The following is a 22,739-nucleotide window of genomic DNA, read 5'->3' on the forward strand; positions in this document are numbered from 1 at the left end:
TTTTTCTTGTAAGCGAACTTACTGAGTGGCGGAAATCAGTTGTTTTTCCCCTTTAATACTCATTTAGCCTGACCTCAAACTTGGGGGTTAAAAGCATCTGAGATAGAGAGGCAATAGTTTATGCCTCCGGCCTCGTCCAATCATGTGACTTCGGAATTCCGTTCCAGCAAAAGGATTGCAGTCATTTTCCATAAACTTTCCCCGATAACGCCTTTAAATTACACTTCCATGCACCACTAGATGGGGCGTGATTCCGTCCCTCAGACTAAAAGCGGCTTTGTTTTGAACATATTTTTCAAGGAGCCCGAGTGGAATATTTAACATAACCCACTGAGCACAATATGCATAACAGCATAAAAGGCACATTGCCGTACCTTTGACCCGCCGTATGTCCTGCTAAAGTGCTGTGGATTTGGAGGCTTACGGGACTTTTACGGACATTTGTCTTTAATGCTCTGCAGTAGTTGTCTCCTCCTCCAAGTGCAAATATGGACGCACCGACGGAGGTTTTCCCGACCTGAGCACCAGTATAGGGACGAGTGCGGTGTGATCGAGCCGAGCAGCTCGTTTCGGGCTTGAGATGGTGACGTTTGGAGGCAGAGGCCATGGGGAGCTCGTGTGTCTGCCGGAGGAAGGCGGATCGCCGAGCCAGGCGTGTGGCTGAAGTTTAGAGGGAAACAAAGTTACCGTAGCGAGAGATAAGCGGCATCGGGAGCTGCGACGAGTAAAATGTGACTCTGCGTCTTTGCTTCGCCGACTCGTGCTTTTTCCAGCGATCGGAATATTAAAGCATTTCGTGTATTGGTTTTATGTCGGTAACTAGTTGTTTTAACTTGGGAGGAGTAAATGAGTAAGCTGTAAGAGGCTGGTTTGTTGGCTTTTTGACCCTACTTGTCTTCAGCGTACAATGTTTTCTATCAGACCTTTGAAACCAACCTTAAAGTCATGCGCCCCCCCTTTACAGGTAAGCGTTTAACAGGCATCTCTACCGCCGCGTTAACGTTGCAAACGGATTAGTAATCGCTTCTAATAGTTGCGCACCTGAAAATAACTGGTTGCCTACTTTAAACTGCACGTTATACAGTTAAATTTATCATCCTATGTACTAAGTAGTAATTCTTTGGGATGCACGTCTTTATTGCTTGTTGGTTTAACTCAAGCGTACGTATACGCGGTATGCCTTTACAAAGCTGATTTTTATGCGTGCACGCCGTTTTCCCCAAGGGTTTGTACGTATCTTTTCTGTGGTTAGTGCAGACAGAGACATGATGTGTTTGTAATGGCATGTAACTCCGTACACAGCCCGAGATGAAGAAAACCCCGCAGCTGACCATCAGGAAACTGGAAGCCAAGTTACTCCCAGGTAAACTGCCGAGATGCGATGGACAGGTGCTGCTGGCTCCTCGCCGCCCGAGGAGATCCTCCTTATTGTATTTGCATTACATTTTATTATTGTTATTAGTGAAAAGCAGCAGATTTTCATACGTGATCACTCCAGCATGCACAGAACCAAATGCCCCCTTTTAAGCATCTGCATATCAAGCCTGCTGTCCTCTGGAAAGGTAACCTTAGAGTTCAGTTGCCTTGAGGTCTTCAGCAGTTCTTGTTAGGCTGACTGTCTGCCTGGCAGACACATTGTTCTTCTTATTGTCTGTGTTTCGGCTCATCCTTCCTCACATCCTACTCATTTTCCCTCCTAAAAGCACACAGCGTTGGCCCTTTTGGGAAGCATTGCCTCGCGGCGGATTATCTGGGGTCCTGCGTGTCTGCCAGTCGCCATGGTTATCTGTCTAGGCCCCCAGGCCCCCCCCCCCCTTCCACTGGCACCGGCAGCTGCATAATCGAGCTGGCCCATGGTTGTTAAAGCTTTTCATCACTCTCAGCCTTTTTCGTCTGCCCAGTAGGGTTTTCTTTCCAGCCGGGAAAGTGCACACCCCAAGGGAGACATTTATGTGTGACTTTCGTTTGAATTAAATTGTAATAGAATTCACAAACCTGCTATAGCGATTTCAGCTTCTTCTGCTGGCTGTGCTCTATAGTTTAATTTGTTTCACTCTAGTAATGTGAAAGTTTTAACCTGGATTGATAGTTTTTAAATCAAATGACCTTTTTCGTGGGCCAAGTACGAGTGTATTTTGCTGTCTTTACAGAAAAAAAGTTTGGCTTTTACGTCGTACCGTTCAACATTGTTTCCCACTTTTGGTGGCACTCAGTTGGCTTTGGGTCGAAAGTCCCCCCAATATCTAGCCACTCGACCTCCCCTCTGGGATTTACTGGTTCTGAAAGTAACTGCACATCTCTCACCCTGGTCTTTATTGAGCTGTCATTGTCCTGGGTGTGTTTTAAGGGGTGTTGCGTTAATGTGGAACACATTGGAAGAATTGTTCTAATATGGCTTTTTGTTACTTGGTGGTATATATATTTTTGTTTCCACAGAGACCGTCCTTGAACAGGACCAGCTGGGAGATTCACCAGCTCTAAAAGTAGATCCTTGGAACAGTTTGTAGTTAAGGCAGCGTCCCCTGTAATTTAGTCAAGTTAAGATGGACCTTCCCTGTTTTCAAAACAGGCACGCCTCGTGTGTTTTCACATTTTGCTGCCGAAATAGAAATGACACGTCTTGGTGTCCGTGAGTGTTCAGGCAAGTTAGCTGTCTGCTGCGAGTGACAGACGGCTGGTAACGGGGGCCTGTTCTCTGTGAAGCTGTCTGCCGTCGTCCTGAGGGTGTCGGTCCCTGGAAGAGAATGTCTGCCTTTTAATTTAGACCCACTGTTTGTGTTTTTTTTTTTTTATTTTCATTTTTTTAAATGAAATCTGCAGTAAAGATTGGGTGGATATTTGGGTCGTGTTAGGGACGGCTCCCATGACCAGAGAGGTAGTTTGTTTTAATAACCCACAACTTCTAAATGGTCTGTATCTCTGGTTTTATAGCTCCTTGTCTGCCAGCAGAGTCGGTGTGATGGACGCCCTGACTCAGTGCCGTGTGTTAAATTTCTATTTAAGTTTGTGGTGTGATGTTTTTAACAGGGCAGAAGTGGCTGGAAAGTGCAGGGTGTGTCGTCTGTCAGCTGGGGAACGCGTCAGACTTGACATAATCACAGGTTATGTCTGCTACATCTCCCCCGACCTTCATTCTGTGCTTGTAGGGTGCCTCCTTAGCTGACTTGTTGCGTGTCAGTAAGTTCCCGTTCCAGTTATGTTTGCAGTCTGTTATTTCTTGGCTGTTAGTCTGTGGTTACGCCTGTGATGCGGGTGGCTTTTCTTGTAGTATATGCCACTTTGGGCTTCGTGTGAATTCGTAGCCTTGTTGGTGGCTGTCTGTACTGCAGGCTTGAATGGAGTGAGTGTCATTTTGTGGGGGGGGGGGCAGCCACACTCAGTCGTGGGACGTGACATGAATGAGTCACCTTCAGCGCTGCCCCTTGCTCAATGCTCCCATTCAGGGCTGTGTCATACATAACAAACTCTGTGTTTCATCTGTGGACAAAGAAGGTCGGCTATCCTGCCCCCTCTGTTTCTGTCCTCTCCCACTGCCTCCACCCCCCTCCCGAGGGCTATTGTTGGTCCCAGTAACTCTCTGCTCCATCCCAGTGCCTTTTCCTTTGGGCTCAAATGAAAAGGAGCCTGGCCAAGCCAACAGCACGTCTCCAGTTGTATTCGGTACATAATTTATGGGGTATATAGCCCTTTGGCTAATCTGGCCCAGGAAGGGCTACTATCTAAGTCATGTTGTCCTGAGTTACTCTGCATTGCAACTGGGCAACAGTATTTAGCCACAGGTTATTCAAGGATGTTCTTTCTTTACTTCTCAGAGCTGAGAGGAGGTCCTTATAGGTTAAAAAAAGTCATCTCCTCTGTCTGAGGCCGTGTGGGTGGGACCACTAGCTGGAAAGGTGATTCAGCTCTACAGTTACTGGGTCGCTTCTGAAGGTGCGCGAGCGGGTGTATGTGTGTATAATACATAAACGCGTGTATATAGATATTGTATATTTGCAGATTCTGGATGGCAGTATTTCAGGGGATTGTCAAAACTCATCATGGGTTTTAATGAGTTTTTGTTGCTGACGAGCGTATTTTTGTCGCCGTGGTGACTGTGGGGGCGGGTGCTTGTCACGGGTGTCTGCTGTCATGCCTGGCACACCTCTGTATTTTGACCGGACTGGCTCTGCACGGCCCCCATGCGCGCTCGTCTTCACTGAAGGACTTTGCTTTCTCAACAAGTGCTGTATGGCTGCCTATTTAAGGGTCACTGGGAGTCTTCTGAGGCTGTGCACCCTTCTGACTGTTGGCTCCTGGCCTCTATGTTCCGGAAGTTTGTTCTTGTAAACATTCCTCTGCTGGATGGAGCCGATCTCTCCTTGAAGGAGTTGGTGTTGGCGCGGCTCGCCATGCGGCTGTGCCCAGCCGAGCAAGCGGTGTGGGCAGCCAGGTGAATCAGGTGGCTCTGGGGGAAGGACAAACACTTCCTCGCATTCCGGAGAGGTGGCCCATCTGTATCCAGGACACTCTTTCCTCTTGGATTTCTTTACACGGAAATAACCCCACCTTATGTTTTCAATTGGAAGTGTGAACAGCAATAAACCATTCCTTTTAATAGACGGTGGGCCCAGTAAAGGTCAGATTATATCTGGTTTCTTGCTTATTTCCAGAGGCTGTCTTTAGTGCTGCCTACTGGACAATCTTAGGTCTGTGCTAAACGCTTCCCTTCCATGAATTCCCTGCTGGCCCTGACCAGTTTTTTGTTTAGAGAGACGTGACCAGGAAAGGTTATCCGAATGGAATAGGGGCAGGAATTCTGCCTATTCTCCATCATTCCTAAATCATCTCATCCTATCGCCTCCGGTGGCAGACTTGGGAGCGACCGCGGCTTTTCTGTACCTCACGTGTCTCTCTCTTTGTCCTTCCTGTGTAAGAATGTGCCAGGAAAGGTAACTATTGGCATAGACCAAGTGGCAAACAGGCTGGCATACATCATATTTCAGTACTGACAGGTTTTAACATCCCTGATCGCTATCCCCTTTACCTGTGGGCACATCTGTGTGACTGTGTCTGTCATTCTGCTCATATATTGAGCGTAACCTGTCCCCCGCCTCCCCCAAACTTCCCTTATATGGTGATGCTTTCAGGCTTGCTAAAAATATTAAGGTTAAAGGTCATTACTGGAATCTAAACGGTATGAATTTTAGGGGTCTGAGCACTCTATCTTCCATAGTGCTTCAGCGTGAGTAAACATCAGCCAGAGTGAGGTACCTGCAGGTTTAATGTGCTTTTCATGTGTGAATCCAGACTGGCAGTCTGTCATTTTTCTGCTGCCTTCAGCAGTAGTTCTTAGGGTTCTTTCCTGCACGGCAGTTAATATCCCAGAAACCCTGGGTTGTTATGCTGTTGTAACTTCCAGGCAGTAAGGCTAGACTAGCAGCCAGAAACACCCACTTGAGCCCATGGAGGAAGAGGAGCACCGTCGCTGGGTCTCACGGCGGACTGGGGTCACCTGGGGGCGGCCTGTGCTGGGTCTCACGGCGGACTTGGGTCACCTGGGGGCGGCCCTTGCTGGGTCTCACGGCGGACTGGGGTCACCTGGGGGCGGCCTGTGCTGGGTCTCACGGCGGACTGGGGTCACCTGGGGGCGGCCTGTGCTGGGTCTCACGGCGGACTGGGGTCTAGCTGCTGTGCCGTCCATCAAAAAATACCACACAGAAAACTGATTATTGCATTATGACCCTAATGTCCCTCTTTGTCGCAGGCGAGATCGTGGTGAGTGAGGTGAACTTCGTAAGGAAGTGTATGGGGACTGGCTGCAGCCGGGATGACCTGTGGGGGAAGCTGATATGCACCAATTTCAAGGTTTCCTTCGTGAGCCACGAGCCGCTGGACCAGCAGGTATGTGTCGCCCATGAGTCCGGCTTTCCGACCCGAACGCCGCCATTGCCGCATTCCTCTGCAGCTCCTTTTATTTTGTTAAAAGTAGTTTTATCTTTAAAAGCATAAATGCATTACTGTGAGTTGTGAGCGATAGTTTCCAACTTAACTTGTGAGGAAAGCCTGCTTGTGTAAGGCCATCTGAGTGGAAACGCACGTGTCCAGCAGGTATCTGGGTTAATCGCCAGGCAGGCAGTGTGTTTTTATTGACGTCTCTGCTTTACTGCATGCCATAAAAAGGGAAATATCGACTAAACCGTAGGATCCCTTTCTTCCCTGTTGGGGTGAGGATTTCTGCCTCCCTGATTGGCCTGATGTCGGTTTTTCCAAAACCCTTTGCTTGTTTGATGCTCCCCCATATCTCATCTGGACACCACCTGGGTTTGCCTGCTCCTGTTGACTAAGACCTGCCTTGGTGGCACCATCTTATATCACTGTGTTTCGCTTCCCCATTTCTGGCCAAGGTTTCCTTTGATGGGTCCCCTCTTTGCCGCCCCCCTCTGCCTGGAAACCAAAACAAAAGATTGAGAGAGACTTACGGTGCCCTTTTATCCTACCGCTGTCGACCTCACTCATGTGGGTGCTGAGCTGCTCCTCGGCACTCGGGTCGTTTATTTTGCTCCATTGCGTGGTGAAGCCTGCGGAAGGGCAGTGGCGTTACGTAAGAGCATGGATGCTCCGCCGCGTGAACCCGGGGCACGTGAGCGCCAGCCGACGTTGGCTAGCGGAGAGGGGTGTTTCTGTCATCGAGTTCACAGACGATGTTGTAGCAGTGCTGTGACTGGCTGTCCAGGATTCAAGAACTGGATCGAAAGCTTCGTCATTCCTCCGTTTGGGTCACGCAGGGTCTTCTGCTGTGTGATTTTTTTTTTTTCAAGAAAATAAAGGATTTTTAATTTTTAAGCAACCTGTGCTCTGCCGTCATTTCTTTCAAAAACCACACAGCAATTGTAAACGGAGACAATGGTGGAAACCTTCCGTGAAAACGAGGTCCCTCATCAGCCATATTGGTTAAGGACTTAATTTTTTGTGTCTGTTTTATTTGGATATAAAATATTCTGACTTCTGAAATCTAACCTGAGCTACTTTTCACTTTTTTCTTGCTGGTACCTGGTGTGAATGGATCTTGCTGTTTGCGCTTCTTGCTGCTGTCTGGCTTGAAACCTTCCACTTCACCCTTTTTCAGGTGTTTCAGTACCGGAACCGCCTACTGGGTGACCATGACGTGCCTCTGGCGTGTGTGGAGCAGCTGGTTACAGGTAGGAAGCTCCGACTCTAGTGGAAACGCCCATCTGGAAGCCAAAATCTCCCGGTGACATCACCAGGAATGTCTGCACTGCTGATCCGCGCGTGATGTCATGGCACAGATGCCCGTCTGTGGCTGAGAAGCTGGGACAGGATTAATCCTGTTTGTGACTGCATGCTGCTCTCCGCTGCTCTCCGCTGCTCTGGTATCAGGCCGAGCGGGACCTGTCCTGCCAGAGCCCTGCAGAGCGAGACATGCCCCTCCCCATCTCACTGTCTTGTAGCTTTGTTCAGCATGTACTCTCCCCCAGCATTATTAATGATGTCACAGGCAAGTTACACAATTACACGTGTGGGAGGAAGAGACCAAAAGAAAATGAGCCTCAGCGGCCGACGGGTTTTTCTCGCGCCTGCGGTCAGCGAGCTGATGCCACAGCTGAAATCTTGCTTGTAATTACAAATCATTGGTTCTGTCATTAGTTCTGTGGTACCAAGGAGGTCATCTGTAGCTTAAATCAAGATGATGTGTTAAACTCTTAATAATGTAGGTTTACTAGTGTCATCTGCATCCTAACCAGTCGGCTTCTCCCCACGTCAGTGAATGAAGCGAAGGGGAAGCAGAAGATCCTGTTATCCAATCGGAAGCTGAAGTTCAGCCCTACCGAGCTGGTCCTCTACTGCAAGGACCTGCGTGTCCTGCGGTTCCGCTTCGATGAGGCCGGCCCCGAAAGCAGCAGGAAGGTAGGCCTTCGCCGGCGGAGTCCAAATGCCAACGGCTTCCTTGCTGGGTCCTTGTCTGTGTTTATACTGGGTGAATTTTAGAAACTCGCGTGAGTAAAGGGGTGTGCCAGTAACGAATACGCCAATCTGTGCGTTACGTCGTACAGGCTCAATCCTTGTCTCGCTAAACCACACCCTCATTATGAACTGTGTAACTGGTAATTTTACATCACTGTTTCCCAGTCCAGTTCACAGGGACCCACAGTCGGTTCACATTTTTGCTCCCTCCCGGCTCCCTGCCAGACAGTCCATGTTTTTGCTCTGGGAGCTGGGAGGGAACAAAAATGTGGACTGTCTGTGGGCCCCCAAGGACCGGATTGGCAAACACTGATCTACATAATGTGAATAATCATTTTGCACTTCCTCTGTTAGCTGGACATTCCCTCATTCTGGATCTGCTTAAATATCCCAGAATGCTTTTCCAAATCTTATTACCCTCTTTCCCCCAAACCCCCCCCCCCCCCAAAGAGAGCTCAGTCTGCCCCAGCTCCCACCCCACTAATGACAGCGGGAGTCCATCCCTTCTGATCTGGTTCCCAGTCTGGCCAGCCAATATGCTGGAGTAGCTAGATCTTGTACTGCGTACATGGGAGAGCCTGAAACATGTTTATTCCAAGCGGATGGTCCTTCACTGGAAGCCCTGCAGTCCTACCCATCAGATTGTGTCTGTCTCTGTGATAATGTTCCCTCTGTCTTGGTTGATGTGGTTGTTGATTTACTTTGCATTAGGCCAGACCAAGTTTTTATCTGGGTCCATGTTTGATTTGTATTCTTGTAAAGATCAGATGGAGTTGAGTCTTGCAAGGCCTTTGAAGAAAGCCATATCATCATCATCATCATCAGCATTGAATACTCACCAGTGAGCTCGTTAAAGTAACAGATAAAGTAACTGTGATCTGGCCACTTAATTGTGAAAGCGGTGCACTTGTTCAGCTGACGTCTTGTTTGCAGGCCCTGCTCACGATGAGCTCGGCAGAGTCTGCTCAGCTGGCAAACAGCATCCCAGCTGCTCGCAATGGACGTTCTTTGTCTTAAATAATGACTCAGGCTTTCAGAATATGGCTACAGCCCAGAAGCTAAAATCTGAAAAAGCTTCTATCTTGTTTGATTATTTTGTGCAGGATTCACAAACAGGTAACTGGGGGATGGTCCAGGCATTTGGGAATGTTGTTTAAACGGCTCACCTGCAGAAATCCCATGCTTAGGGAGGCTGAGCTCATATTGGAAAATCCGAAGGAGCTCGTGCCAGCTGTCATGGAGCCAGAGCCCCACCCCAGTGGAATTTGCTGGTTTCTATGAATGTGTGAAGCCCTGTAAAGGGGGGGCAGAGAAATACAGCAGAACAGAAAGTCTATTCAGTTATTCCTTCCTGAACATTCAGAGTAAGTCACTCGCACGTCTCTTCCACGGGTGCCAAATTCTCGAATGTGTGCAGGGGGTGAATTCGGGCGGTTTGTTTTCCAAGTGGGGGCCTCTGTGCTGAGCTGAGGGGTCTTGGGTGCGATACTTGCTCAGTGGAGGAAGCCAGGAGCTGCGTAGGTCCGTAGACCTTCATATTACTGTGTTGTTGTCATTGACGGTAAGATTCAGCCAGGTCTCTGTGGCTCGCTGTTTTGCTTTAGCTCTCCAGACTGCCCCCCGGTGGCAGGGCAGCAGGCCGAAATGCAAGTTCTCACTTGACCCAAAAAAAATATTTTTTTTTTCTCCCTGTAGTGATGAACTGAAAACCCAGATTGCTTTGCTTTGTTTTTCTTGGTGATGGATGGAATGAAAGAAATGTATGACGTCCCATTATGTACCAGTAAATGACAGAGCTGGGAGCGCCCCCCCCGGCCCCCGGCCCCCAGCCCTGCTCTCTCTCCCCCACTACGCTTTGTTGCACCATCCGGCCCTGAATGGGAGGCTTTGTGCTGCTCCCTGATGAGGCTCCAGTGGGCCGCTATGCCGCTCGGCCTTTCACTGGCATTTGGTCCCGGCTCTGCCGCAGTGACATTAGCTCTGTCAACACACTGCACTTCCTCCGGCTTCCCGTCTTTGGAGAAGCGCCAGAATATCTGCGTCTTATGTAATTGCTGTAATATGTGTTATATAAACTCCTACATTCATGCGTGTAATTTAAGGCAGGTTAAGCACCTACGCGTAAGTGCCAAAATGCCGCAGGCATTCGACTCCCCAGAGGACTTGTGGCTGCTTTCATAGCTGGATAAACGCCGTCTTTATGGTTACAGACCATCTCTGCTCCATCTTCCGCAGGATCAGAATCAAGTCGTCATGTAGTGCATGGAGAGATGAGCCGCGTGATCCAGCCCTGCGTCTGCTTTCAATACTTCAGTGAAATAAATCTTGTGAATGTGGGATTTTGTTTGAGAGTGGCACCGCCTTCCCCCCCCCCCCCATCATCCCGCCTGCCTTCCTAAACGCCCAGCTTGAAACACTTACTGAATGAGCCCTTGGCGTTCCTGTTGTAAGTAAGCAGGCCTTGAGTGAGGCAGCGCGGTCAGGTTCCAGGGTCACGGATCTGACCTAACAAAAGTCATCGGAGGTCGTGTGAGTCTTTTGACCTTCCTGTACAGAGACGTTATTGCGGTATTATAACTACAGAGCGCTGCAGAACAGCAAGATGGACAGACTGATTTTCTGCAGGGCGGGTAATTCGGGATGCTCAGTGCTGAGCTGAGGGTTCCAGGTGGGTCAAGCGCTCGCGGCTCTTTATTAACGTCTGTCTTCCCTGGCTAATGTTTGGAGTTCTTGCTCATCCCTCCTCGATCCCTCCCCAGGTGTGCCTAGCCATCGCCCACTACGCCCAGCCCACGGATGCCCGGTTGCTCTTTGGCTTTGAGTACGTGGGGAAGCTGTACCGCCCTCCTGCAGGTACAGTACCGACTGAGCCCCCGCAGTTCCACTAAAGAAATGTGCGCCACAGCCAGTGAGATCCAAGCTGCTACCTGACCTCTTCAGTGTTCATGCAATCAGTCATTAGTCGCATGATAGCAGAATGACCCCAATCCTGATGTATAAAGTGAATAGACCATGTGGTGTGAGAATGTGGCTTCACATACTTCCCCGTGCAAGCAGGTGAGCACGGGGGGCGGCTGCACACCCCACTCTTCGCCTGCCCCTCCGACTGGGACCGGGAGATCAAGCGCACTGGAGCGACCGAGTGGAGGGTGTGCTCTGTCAACGAGGGCTACGCCATCTCTCCCAGGTCAGGGCATGCATCGCGGAGTATCTGACACCTAACTAACGTGCCGTCCTGCATGTCTAACGTGCCGTCCTGCGCGGCTCCTCCCCACAGCCTCCCAGAGCACTTTGTGGTTCCCGCATCGCTGGCAGATCAGGACCTTAAGCAGCTGTCCTGCTCCTTCGTGGGCCAGCGTCTCCCAGTGAGTCTGCACTGTACCCTCTGTCACTCCCCTAGCGCCCCTTCCCCCCTGACTCCAAACAGTGTTTCCATGGAGACCTGACTCACATGTGTCGCTGCCTCTTGCCTCTCCAGCTGTGGTGCTGGAACCACCTGAACGGCAGCGCCCTTGTGCGCACAGCCGGCATCAGGGACGTGGCAGAGCAGAGGAAGCTGGAGCAGAGGTACGGCAAGCCGGAAGGGTCAAACGGCACCAAATCGAAGGTGGATGTAAATGCTGCAGTTGGGTAACAGCAGCCGCCCTCTCTGCTCAGGGTCTGCAACGCTGTCACTAAGAGCCACCCGAAACGCAGCAGTGCGCACAAGGTCCACCTGGACAGGAGCCTGCCCAGCATCCGGGACGTTCGGGCCTCCTTTGTCAGACTGAGGCAGCTCTGCGCAATCGGTGAGTATGTGACTCCGCCTCCAGGCTTGACGGGAATGACACAGTGCGCCAGGTGTGGCAAAGAGGGTTTAAGGAGCTCAGCTGAAAAGCAGTGCAATTACACGATTCTCGTGCAACTTGCAGTACTGAAGTCTCTGAGTGAGAAATGTCGAAGTTTGACTCTGGAGGAAGAGTCTGTGGTGCGTGCATTTATTGCCTGTGGTTTGCAGGTTTAAGCCTGCTGGCACTTTGCGTGCCTGCACCTTGGGAAGAGCTGTGTCGCACTCGCCACTGGGATTAGCATTACAGTTGTGCTTAAGGGCATGAGTGTCCCATTTCCCAAACCTGAATACCAATGCCTCAGCCGTCACTGCACACTCCGCTCACTCAGACAGGTTTCCTGTCAGCAGGGCCCTACCAGGAGTCTGAGGACAAGTGGCTGTCGTCTGTAGAGAGCACTGGATGGTTGGACAATATCAGGTAGACGCAGGGCCGTCGGTCTCTATCTTGAGTTTAGCTGGGATACACGGCATGAAATTTTTATGCTGCACTACCAGGAGAGAGCTGTTTGGGGGGTGTACAGCCGGGGCCAAAAGTGTATTGAGAATGACACAAGTACTGATTTTCGCAGTTTGCTGCTTCAGTGTTTGTAAATCTTTTTGTCAGATCTATGGTATACTTAAGTATAATATAATATTACTTAATTACTTACTTAATATTACAACATCACTTCCTGTCCTGGTGCCCAGTGCCTTCCTGCAACAGTCAGTAGAGGTGGTGTACATGCTGGAGGGGAGACACATGTCCGTCATCCTGCAAGGTGAACCACTGCTCTTCATCTCTGCCATGTTGCGGAGTCATTACCCCCCTCCCAGACCTTCTGTGTGACTATCTCAGCCCCTCCCCCCAAAATTCTATAACAGAGGAGGAGGATCGGGATCTGAGCTGCGTGGTCTCCTGCCTGGTCCAGATGATGCTGGACCCCCACTTCCGCAGCTTGGTGGGCTTCCAGAGCCTGGTGCAGAAGGAGTGGGTGATGGGGGGCCACCGCTTCCTGGACCGATGCAACCACCTGAAGAGGAGCGACGGAGAGGAGGTGCGGCTGGACCTCAGGGGCGGTCGGCCTGAATCGCTTAGCTGAACATGCAGCTGCGCATGTAAAGAATTCGTAAGGAATTCAACCTGCAGCGTCATGCCAAGATGCCCTGGAACAGCTTTGACCCTCCGTGTCTCTCCTCAGTCTCCCATGTTCCTCCTCTTCCTGGACTGCGTGTGGCAGCTGATTCGCCAACACCCCGCCGCCTTCGAATTCACGGAGATCTACCTGGCTGTGCTGTGTGACAGCATGTGGATTCCCATCTTCAGCACCTTCCTCTTCAACTGCCCCCGGCAGTGGGCGGAGTATAGCCAAGTGAGCCTCGCCCCCCTCTAGCTCCCGAATTCACCAGGCTTTGTTCTACGGCAGACTTGACTCCACAGTATGGCTGATTTTTTTATGTTTCTCCTCCTAGGATTTCGCCCAGGGCGGGCAGCTGGGAGAGGACAGGGCAGTCCGCTTCCCCCCCAGTGTGGGACTGGTCACAGCAGTTCAGCCTGAGGGACCAGACTTTGTTTAACAGCCCCATGTATGTGGGCAAGGGTGTGGCTGCACGTGTGCAGAATGGGGGGGTGAGGACTTTCAGACGCGCCAAGGTGAGACCCGCCCCGACAGCATGTTGGCAAGTCTCTCTCGGTCTTACTGCGATGGGGGCCGCTTACTGTTCCTGTCACATCCCGCCTCCAGCCGAAGATCTACAGCTCCACGGTACGGGGGACAGCGTCTCTGCAGAATGGCACGCTAGGGGCGCACGCCACCCTCCCGCGGCGGAACTCCCTGGTGCTGAGGCTGCTCCCTGGCTCAGAGGCACCCGCGCAGCCCGACAGCCCGGATAGCCCCTTGCAGTGCTTCATCCGGGACTGGCTATCGCGGCCTGCCGACCCCCACGGACTGCTGCTGCCTGAGCTGCTGCCCTCACACCTGCAGCTGTGGAGGTTCTACTTCCTGCGCTGGGTTCCCGAGGCCCGCATCGCCCGAGGTGGCCCTATCACAGCCCTCCACAGACTATCCCTATTGGTCGACGAGATCGAGACTCTGCAGGCCAGGCTGCGGCAGTACGGGGGCGCCACCACTCCCCCCGGACTCCCCCCTGGCAGTCCCAACCCGGGACTCACCCATAGGATGCCATCGGAGCAAACCAAGATGTACTTCAAGACAGGGCCCCTGGCCGGTCCCCCCCAGCAGCCTGAATATCTAAGCTCCTCATTTCCCTTCTCCCCAGCGGGGAACCTGAGCCGGCCCAGCGCGCTGGGAACCCCACTCAGCAAGCTTCTCAGCGGGGCTGGGCTCTAGAGCGCCATCAACTGGACAACTTGAATCACTGCACTGGCTCATGGTGCGCCTGTAGACCTTGCAGGTTCTGGCGGCGAAGGAGGACTGAGGAGGAGTCAAGGTGAAGGGCAGAATTGTTTCTCCTAGCTGTGCTGCTGTTCTTTGCTGGTGGTGTTTGCACAAGTAGCTGAAATCGCACATTTTTTTACTTACTGCACACTTTCCCCTCACAGTTGCCAGGTTTCTGTTGGTAATTAGACTTTCTCTTATATTGTTTTTGACCTGTATCGATGGGTCAGTTCTGGGCTCATGAAATGCAGCATATTTTGAAAGAAATTGAATCCCAGGGTAGCAAAACTCGGAGGGTGTGCTGTGTGGGTCACAACACTGGGCTTGTGACTAGAAGGTTGCCGGTTCGAATCCCTGTACTGTCATTACTCTTTCGTGTCCTTGAGTAGGATCTTTTTAACCCCCAGTTGCTCCAGGGATCTTGTTTTCTCAAACGTGTCGCGTTGTGCAAAAGCATCTGCTGAGTAATTAAGATGTAAATCTAACTCTTACGTTGGTACTTAGTGTTACCTAGGAGACCCTTAGTTTTCCGCATAGGCCCAGATTTATCCAGCTCTTACGCCTGTATGACAGGAGACCTTGGCTGTTGGCCTGGGCGGAGCTGAGATGTCATGCAGACCTGCCCAGGCTGCTGCTGAACCTGAACGTGACCACTTCCTATCTGAAAGCCGCGCTGCCCAGGATGTGGCCAGTCGGCTGCCCCCCCCGTGGGGTCCCCTTCCAGGCTGCGGGGGTGGTTTGCCCGTAGTTCACACCTGGAAGCCTTGGATTGGGTTTTGTTGTCTTTCCCCTTGTCCACACCCTCACTAGTATTAAACCCAAGGGCGTTTGTCCATCACTTCTCATCTTTGAAGGTTCACTGGTGGTGTTGGTCTTAAACTGTTTTGAGTAACTAATGGTTCTGCTGCTTTTATTGACAAGTTTATCATGACTTTACCTTAACTTTCTAACCTCTGTGTGGAATAATTTGAGCCAGCTATCTGTTGGATGTGTTCTAGATGATGACACTGACTGTTCTAAGACAGTGAGATGGATGCTTTGGACAGAAAGCAGCAGTCCAGTGACCGGCACTGCAAAATAATCCTGTCTGTTCGCTCAGGGCCCCGGCCCTTGGTGGATGGGGCCACCCTATCTGGGCCAGTGCTGGGGGGGGGGGGGGGGTGTCTGAAGTTGTTATGGAGACGGTTTTTCCAGTTTGTTTCTGTGGCCACCATGTATGGATCCCGTCTAATATTTAATACGATGCTCTGATGTGAAATAAAAACGTTTTTAACATTAACTGGCATGTCTTTTATTATCTCATGATAAACTTTATTATTGCATCACACAGAACCCACTCTGTGCAACAGTAGCAGTATTCAGAAGGCGTACAGAGGATATATCTGCGCATTGCGTAGTGGATTCGGCTGAGGTATTTCGGACAGGGACCCGGACGGCTCGCCCCGCCCCTCCGTAGTGTTTCTGTTGGCCCTCATTTTCAGTCCAGCTGGGGGGCATCGCCGCTCCCAGGGCCGGTTCAGGTGGCAGCCCCGCAGCGGCTCAGTCCCGGCATTCCCCCAAGGCGCCCACGTCCGTCACGTGGCACACCTCCACCTCTGCGCCCAGCTTACGGAGCTCGTCCAGCCAGATCTGCTGCTTTTGGGAGAGCCGGTCGTTGGGACCCTTGACCTCCACCAGCTGAAAGAAGACAAACCAGAGATCACCGGGGTCACACTTGGCCGTCATGGCTGAGATGCCCCGCCTTGTGTGTCCTTACTGCAGACTGTGCACGGCCCCCTCGTACCTCAGGTGGACGGTTAATTTGCTTGATCTGAACAATCGCAGGGCGTGCTTCTGGTCATGTGATCTCACCTTATACGTGCTGTTGCAAGTGTTCCACACGACCAGGTCGGGCAGGCCGCCCCGACAGTGCCTGTAATCCTGGGCCATCCGCTGCACCAGCCCTGCCAGGAAGGGCCCCCTGAGGCAGGTCACCAGGCTCTACCAAAGGAGCGCAGAGCAGACATGAGCCTTGGTGGCTGGGCCCCCCTGCTGAGGGCGAGGATCGTGCACGCTTTTCACCGTCTATGCCTGTTCTTATGCCATTGGTGGGTCAGACTGCAGCTGAACCTCAAAGCCTTTATAAGGAGTTTGATTGACTGCTCTACTTCAAAGGTAGTTAAGGGTAGCCGTTGTCTGTAAGGGTGCTGGGAGAATGCGAGGTGTCTGGGTGCCGGGGTCCGGGTCGTGTACCTGCGCCTGCTGCAGGGAGGAGAAGCGTTCCCAGTTCACCAGCACGCAGATCTTCCCGTGCTGGGCGTTCCACGTCGCTTCCAGCAGGCCGTGCAGCGTCTCCACGGAAGCCCCCCGCAGCAGCCGCACCCGTGCCTCTACCGCCTCCATGCGACTCTCGTAGAAGCTGTCGGTATGAAGGTCCAGCGGGCAGGTCTGCGAAGGGGGGGGGGGGGGGCGACGGCACAGGGGGTTACACCACAGTCCCGGATCGCAGGCAGCGTGCCGATCCTGTGAGCGTTCGTTACCTGATAGGGATTCCGGAAGACGTCAGGAATGCCTTCCATGAAAACGATGTCCCATAACAGCAGGCCAAACAATGTGGAGAAGGTGGAACCCTCTCCATGAATTCCTCAAAAAAGACCCATTGAAATGTTTGTCTTTTTGAATTGCATTCTTTGTATTCTATCCGATGGACCATCTGGTACAGCATATAGGACTAACTGATTTTTTTTCTTCCCAGAATCACCTGTAAATGACTAATTTCAACAAAATTTTTACAAACGTAGACCTATGCATCATGCACGGCTGACCAAGCCGATGGGACCCACCTTGGTCATAACCGAGGCGCCGGTAGTGGGCGAGGGCCAGCTCCTCCACGGAGCACATGACAGTAGAACGACTGCTCTCCACGGTTCCGCTGTCCTCATCCCCCTCGTCCGCAGGCATTAAGAAGACGGACTTGCCCACGCCTCCCGCATGTGGAAATAACTGCCCTCGGATGGTCACCTGAGTGGATGTAGGGGGGCTCATTCAGTGTGCTCAAACACACGGTCTGCAGTCCGACTGCTTGGAGACTGAGACTGAGAGACTGAGACCAGCCCTGACAGCACAGAGACTGCAGCAAAGTACTAAGTATAGAAGCTGCCCCAGCTGAGAATACAGATAAGTGAAGCAGATGTAATCAATCAAAAAGAAAACCCAGGGCCTTCATTAACACTCCCATGTGGCCCTGTACTGCCCCGTGTGGTCGAGCCTCATACATGCACTACGTCCTTCACCACCACAGCGGGCAGGTCACGCAGCAACAATCGGAACCGCCTGCAGCCCGGAGAGTCCCTCATGCGCATGGCACGCTGGTACAGGGAGAGTCGATGGCCCGTCCGCACAAGCGGGTCCACCAGGCCGTCCCGGATGGCACTGATAGCCTTCAAGGGGGGGGGGGGGGGTGGGGAAGTGAGAGAGAGAGAGAGAGAGAGAGAGGCAAAGAGAAGGGGAGGGAGACAGAGAAGACCCTGTGAATCAATACAGCTGAAGGGCTCCAGCAGTGAATTACAGTATTATAGTTTGACTGATCTGTGACTGAACTTTTGCCCCATGCATATCAAACTCTATTTCAACGGTGGAATTTCACAGCAGTGTTTCTCAGACCAGTTCTCGGTGGGCTCCCAGACACTCCACAACAGTCCCAGCACACCTGAACTAAAACCAATCAATCAATCAAGAACACAGAATACCTGGTTCAGGTTGGGTGGGAGCAAAAACGTGGACTGTCTAGAGGTGCCTGAGGACTGGACTGAGAAACACCGTTTTAGCATTTTAAGTCTGACTGAAGGACCCCTATTACCTGCTCAGGTCGTTTGAGGTGCTGTTGCAGGTTAAGGGCCAATCGGTCCCACCAGCGCCCTCTGCTGTCTGTACAGTACAGTGACTGGGACAACAGGGATCTCAGCTCCTCCACAGCCTCCTACAAAAAGACAGAGCGCCACCAAGTGCCGGCGAACACTGTCAGCATCACCCAGAATCCTGTGTGTGGGTGCAGCAGCCACCTGGCCTAAATCGCATGTTGCGCCATGCAGCCTGGTGCGGGGGCATGCGAGTGTGCAGGCGTGGGCGTCCACCTGCCTCGTATCGCCGCAGCCTCTGCAGGATCTCCACCCCCCGGGACAGGATGCGGGTATATGCCCAGCCGGCTGTGAAGCAGCGCAGAAACAGAGGCAGCTCCTCCTGGTGCCTTAGGGAAAAGAAGATTCCCGAGCGGCGTGTTAGAGCGCCTCCCGCTGGTCCCGTCCAGCCAGCTGACTGAGCGCTCGGCTGAGTGCTCACCTGAGGCAGCAGCTGGCCCCCTGTTCCTGCCACGCGGCCTTGGCTGTGAGGTAAAGGCCCAGGGCGTCGTCCCAGCTGCCCCCCTGCATGGCCACGCCCACTTCCTGCAGGCTGTGTACGGCGCCCTCGTACCTAAAAGCGGCACAAGCCAAGCGGGTTCTGTTACCAGGCTTCCCTCGGAGCTTGGTGTCCCACATGCAGCTTTCTGCTTGCACTCATTCCTGCTACTTCTAAGCTAGCCAGCGAAGGTCTTTGACAGACACTAACCAAGAACACATCTTCACTGTAAGTATTTTGTCTTAGCTTAAACTTCTTTTTAACTGAGCTGTTACCAGACTGAATGTCAGGGCTTATATAATGTTAAACCACACATGCTGGCTGAGGATTCTGTATGATTTTTTATTGATGCTACACCAAATCTTTTAATTAATCCGTTTCAATCCCTATTCCCTTAGATATGATCAGTCTCATTTTAAGAATAACTTGGCACTCATTCATAGCCTACTAGAAGGTTCTTTTCAGTAAACAGTAATAATCGTTAATTACTGCATTTGATGTAATGAGCAAAAATATTAATCTATTTCCATTTATCGCGTCCCCACGATATGCTAACGCTGATCTGACTGGCTGGTTTAATGTGATCCGTAATTTGCAATTCATTCGATTGTCACCACAATCAAGGTAAAAATGAAGGCTGTGCTCAGCACTGCCCCCTGCAGCCGGACAGGGGATTTGAGACCCTGTCTGCAGACACTGCTTGGCTCAAAGGCCAATATTGCAGGATGCTTAAGAAGCCTGGATGAGTGACTTGGTGCAGGTAGATGGCTCTGATCATAGGCAGAGGATGTGTAATTATTGCAGGGGGTCACATTTCTGTGGTTCCTTTAATGATTTGTCTATAAAATAATCATGAAAAGAAGCATAGCAGTAATGACACAGAAAATAGCGCCCCCACCAGGCCATCCCCAGCAGCCTAACCTGATGAGATCATCTCTGTCCTGGAAAATCCTGGCCTTCCGCTGGACAGTGTAAGCGGGGAAGGCCAGGCGTCCGGAGTTCACCAGCAAGAGGGTGTACAGCTGCCCATGCCCCACCGAGCCACTCTCCTCCTCCTCCAGGCTGTCGGTGAGTGAGAAGAGGAGCAGGAGGCGGGAGAAGATGGCGCGGGGGCCACGGCACACGCGCACGCAAGGCCCCACCAGTGCCTTTGCCCTGATGGAAGCAGAAGGGAGGGGGTGAGCTCAGATGAGGGGGGGACCTGCTGGCTGAGTGTGCTTCAGCGAAGGGGGTAATGACTTTAACTGTGTCCGGGGAGTGCAAGGAAATTGGCCACCCCAGCTATAAATAGCCCTGTATGGATCCTGCCCCCCAGCCCTCACCTCTTGAGCATCACAGCTGCAGCCCCCGCAGCACCCTTTCCCGCCCCCGCCGCAGCGAATAGCGAGCGCTGTCGGCCCAGCCGCAGAAGGCCCTCCATCAGCTGCTGCTTCTGGGCCCCGGGCCCCCCCAGGTGGAAGGTCTTAGCCAGGCTCCTCAGCTCTGGGGCGGGAAGCAGATCCAGCGCCTCCCCCAGGTCGGCCAGGGTGCTCTCTGCGGCGTGACGGCACACAGTGACCAGCTCAGCACAGGCGACGGAAAACAGCGTCACGCTGTCAGTTGCACTGCTCAGTTATACATATCGTTTCTACATGAACGATAAATAAGCACTGATTGATACTAAGACCACTTTAACCTGCAATAAATAAATAATCAGGTGTATTACTTAGTCTATTTAATAAGTCCATTAGCAGATTTACAGCCTTTAAAATCTTATTATCACTTAGCCCATTTAATAGTTTATCTTCCGGTCATTATAACGTGCTTCTCCTAATAAGCACCTCAAAGCCACCAACTACGAGCAGTTAGCATTTAGTGTAGCGCTGCGCTCAGCGGCCCTGTGCCCACCGGTCTCCACTAGGCCGCGTCCCGCCATCTCCTGCACCACCGCGCTCGGTTCCGGTCCGATCTCGGCATAGTCCAGCTTCCTCACTCTCAGCCAATGGAGCTTCCTCTGGAACAGACGCACGTACAGCATCTGGCCCACGGCTGGGGTTCGAGGCCCAGGAAAAACAAGGAGGCACCGCGTCAGGATGTATGACCAGGAGCAGGAATGTAAACAATATTATATTCAATGCGATTCATTTTTATATAGCGTCTTTCACAACAGGGCCACCCCAAGGCGCTTTACATGGCTGTGCTGTAATACGACATCGTTAAGATAGAATAACACAAAAACTGGGAAAAGGAAAGACAAAGAAATGAAAGAAAGCCAGATGACAATGGAGGAGAGGAACCAAAAAGTCCCAAGTAGGGAGAAAAAACCTCTGGGGGTCCAAGGTCATCTGGGCTGTGTGAGAACTGCTACATACTGCACTATAGAATAGGCTTGTGGCATTTGCAGGATCTTACAGAGGGGTTATTTACAGGGATACCTGACAGCTGTCTGAAGGTGTGGACTACCCCATGGTCCTCCTCGCTGAAGAGCAGCCTGTCGTCTGGATTCTCCAGCACCGTCTCCAGCACCATCAGGAAGTTGCGTAGGTAGTACGGTAGACGAGGTGACTCTCCTTTCCCTTCCGCTTCCTCCACACTCTGGTCAGCGCTAGACGTCTCCGACTGGGCTTGCGCTGCACCCAGCACTGTACTGGTGGCTTGAGTTGCCTCTGAGCCATCTACTGGAGGACTGTCATCCTCTATGGCCAGAGGCCCCTTTGCTGTGCTGGGGCTGGGATTAGTGCCCGGAGTGTGGATTCGATGGGGTAGCTGAGGGTTCTCCATAGGTGCAGAGATGCCCACCCCATCGTGCCTGGGCCTCTTGCTGGAATCAAGGGCTGCTGCTCTGTCTGAGCTCTGGGCTCGGCTTCCCCTGCCTGGTCCCCCCGCTTTCCTTTTACTCAGCCGCGAAGAGGCAGCGAGGGGCTTTGAGACGACCTCCACTGGAGGGAGAAATGTGGGTGTCACCTCTTTCTTAGTGGGTCCCTCCCCCTCGCCCTGAGGAACAGCACCTTTAGGAACCAAGTCTCTGTCACTAGTCAAATGTGTCTCAACATTACCGATGTTATCGCTCCTATTTGTGTCTTCAGAAGTGTTTCTGTTTTGAGGGGCAGCCTCAGTGCAAGATTTCTCCACATTCACAGAGAACTTCAGACGCTTTCTGGACAGTTTTGAGGACAAACTCCCTAAACCAACAGTCTGAATGACTTTATCTGCAGGATTCTCTTTGGTTTCGTGTAACTGGACTGTCTCCTGCTTCTTAAAATAAGGGCTGGTGGACTGGCTCTTCTCCTCGGCGTGTGGACTCCCGGCCAGGTCACTGCCAGCACTGGGGTCCTGAGGTGAGGAGTGAAGGACTGTTTCATGTCCAGAGGTGACAGCGATGGCCTGCTGTTCACATCCTCGCTGGAAGCGCTGACAGCTCGTATCGATGTGCTCGTTGATGGAGAATCGAGGCACCATCTCGCCGCATACAGGACAGGCCAGTTTGGCTGGCGGTGCGTTTTTGAAAAACGAGGAGATAGAGGCTGGGGGACCACAGCCATCATCTCTGCTTCCCTGCCTCCTTTTCGTCAGGGATAATCTCCCCTGGGGTTTCTTCTTCTTGACAGCCGAAGACGAGCGTCGCTCGGCCATAAAACCTAACCGCGTCAAGAAAGTGCCTTCGCTTTAAGGTAAGTTTCTGTCCCATTCGTTTAGTAAACCGCGCTAAAGAACAAACACTTACTATACAGCTCCGGTATTAATATACAATTTTAACGGGTTCGAGTTCAAACACGTATTTGCTGCTACGAAAAATCTGATAAACGTGATTTCATTGAACTACAATACTACAATACAATAATACGCAAATAAAACAACCTGGAACAAAAGAAATAGCAGCTTTAATGTCCTCTTTTGCACGTGATGCAGTATCATACAGACTGGCTTTCGCTCTTCTATAGTAAAAAGATTTGAAAAAAGTCACGTATTTCTTGAAAATGTATAACGTTACCCCAATGTTCACGTACAGAAACTTCCCGTTTATCCGGCTGATCATAACGTGCGCAAAAGCAAACATTCTATCCCGCTATCTGACTAAAAGGCAGAAGTAGTCAAACGCAGCATCCTGTCTAGACCACAGCAATCGACTGTGTAATCGATCAGTTTGAACAGCCAGCGTTTCAATGTATAGCAATTTAGCAATTTATTTTTTTACATGTTCATGCAGCCCACATAAGCAG

General features: G+C 51.7%; 2 protein-coding genes across 2 annotated transcripts; one reads left to right on the forward strand and one right to left on the reverse strand.

The window, feature by feature from the left end:
- The first annotated feature begins 117 nt into the window (after window positions 1–117).
- Window positions 118–15,445, forward strand: LOC125706268 (myotubularin-related protein 10-like). The gene is given in 17 exon segments (XM_048972865.1): window positions 118–964; window positions 1,303–1,363; window positions 5,744–5,880; window positions 7,106–7,178; window positions 7,763–7,905; window positions 10,722–10,815; window positions 11,020–11,149; window positions 11,240–11,327; window positions 11,441–11,529; window positions 11,620–11,750; window positions 12,140–12,209; window positions 12,479–12,549; window positions 12,653–12,825; window positions 12,970–13,140; window positions 13,241–13,288; window positions 13,290–13,421; window positions 13,513–15,445. Coding segments are annotated over 17 exon segments (2,274 nt in total). The 5' UTR covers window positions 118–907; the 3' UTR covers window positions 14,119–15,445.
- On the reverse strand, window positions 15,433–22,580 carry fan1 (FANCD2 and FANCI associated nuclease 1). Its single transcript, XM_048972864.1, has 13 exons — window positions 20,955–22,580; window positions 20,428–20,568; window positions 19,863–20,073; window positions 19,462–19,695; window positions 18,484–18,615; window positions 18,283–18,391; window positions 18,005–18,124; window positions 17,421–17,585; window positions 16,989–17,166; window positions 16,686–16,789; window positions 16,399–16,593; window positions 16,018–16,146; window positions 15,433–15,843 (listed from the first exon to the last, which is right to left on the reverse strand). The coding sequence occupies exons 1-13, from the start codon at window positions 22,150–22,152 to the stop codon at window positions 15,706–15,708; spliced, it is 3,054 nt and encodes a 1,017-aa protein (XP_048828821.1). The 5' UTR covers window positions 22,153–22,580; the 3' UTR covers window positions 15,433–15,705.
- Between the last annotated feature and the right edge of the window lie 159 nt (window positions 22,581–22,739).

The sequence above is a fragment of the Brienomyrus brachyistius genome, chromosome 13 (genome assembly GCF_023856365.1).
Source record: "Brienomyrus brachyistius isolate T26 chromosome 13, BBRACH_0.4, whole genome shotgun sequence".
NCBI lineage: Eukaryota > Metazoa > Chordata > Actinopteri > Osteoglossiformes > Mormyridae > Brienomyrus > Brienomyrus brachyistius.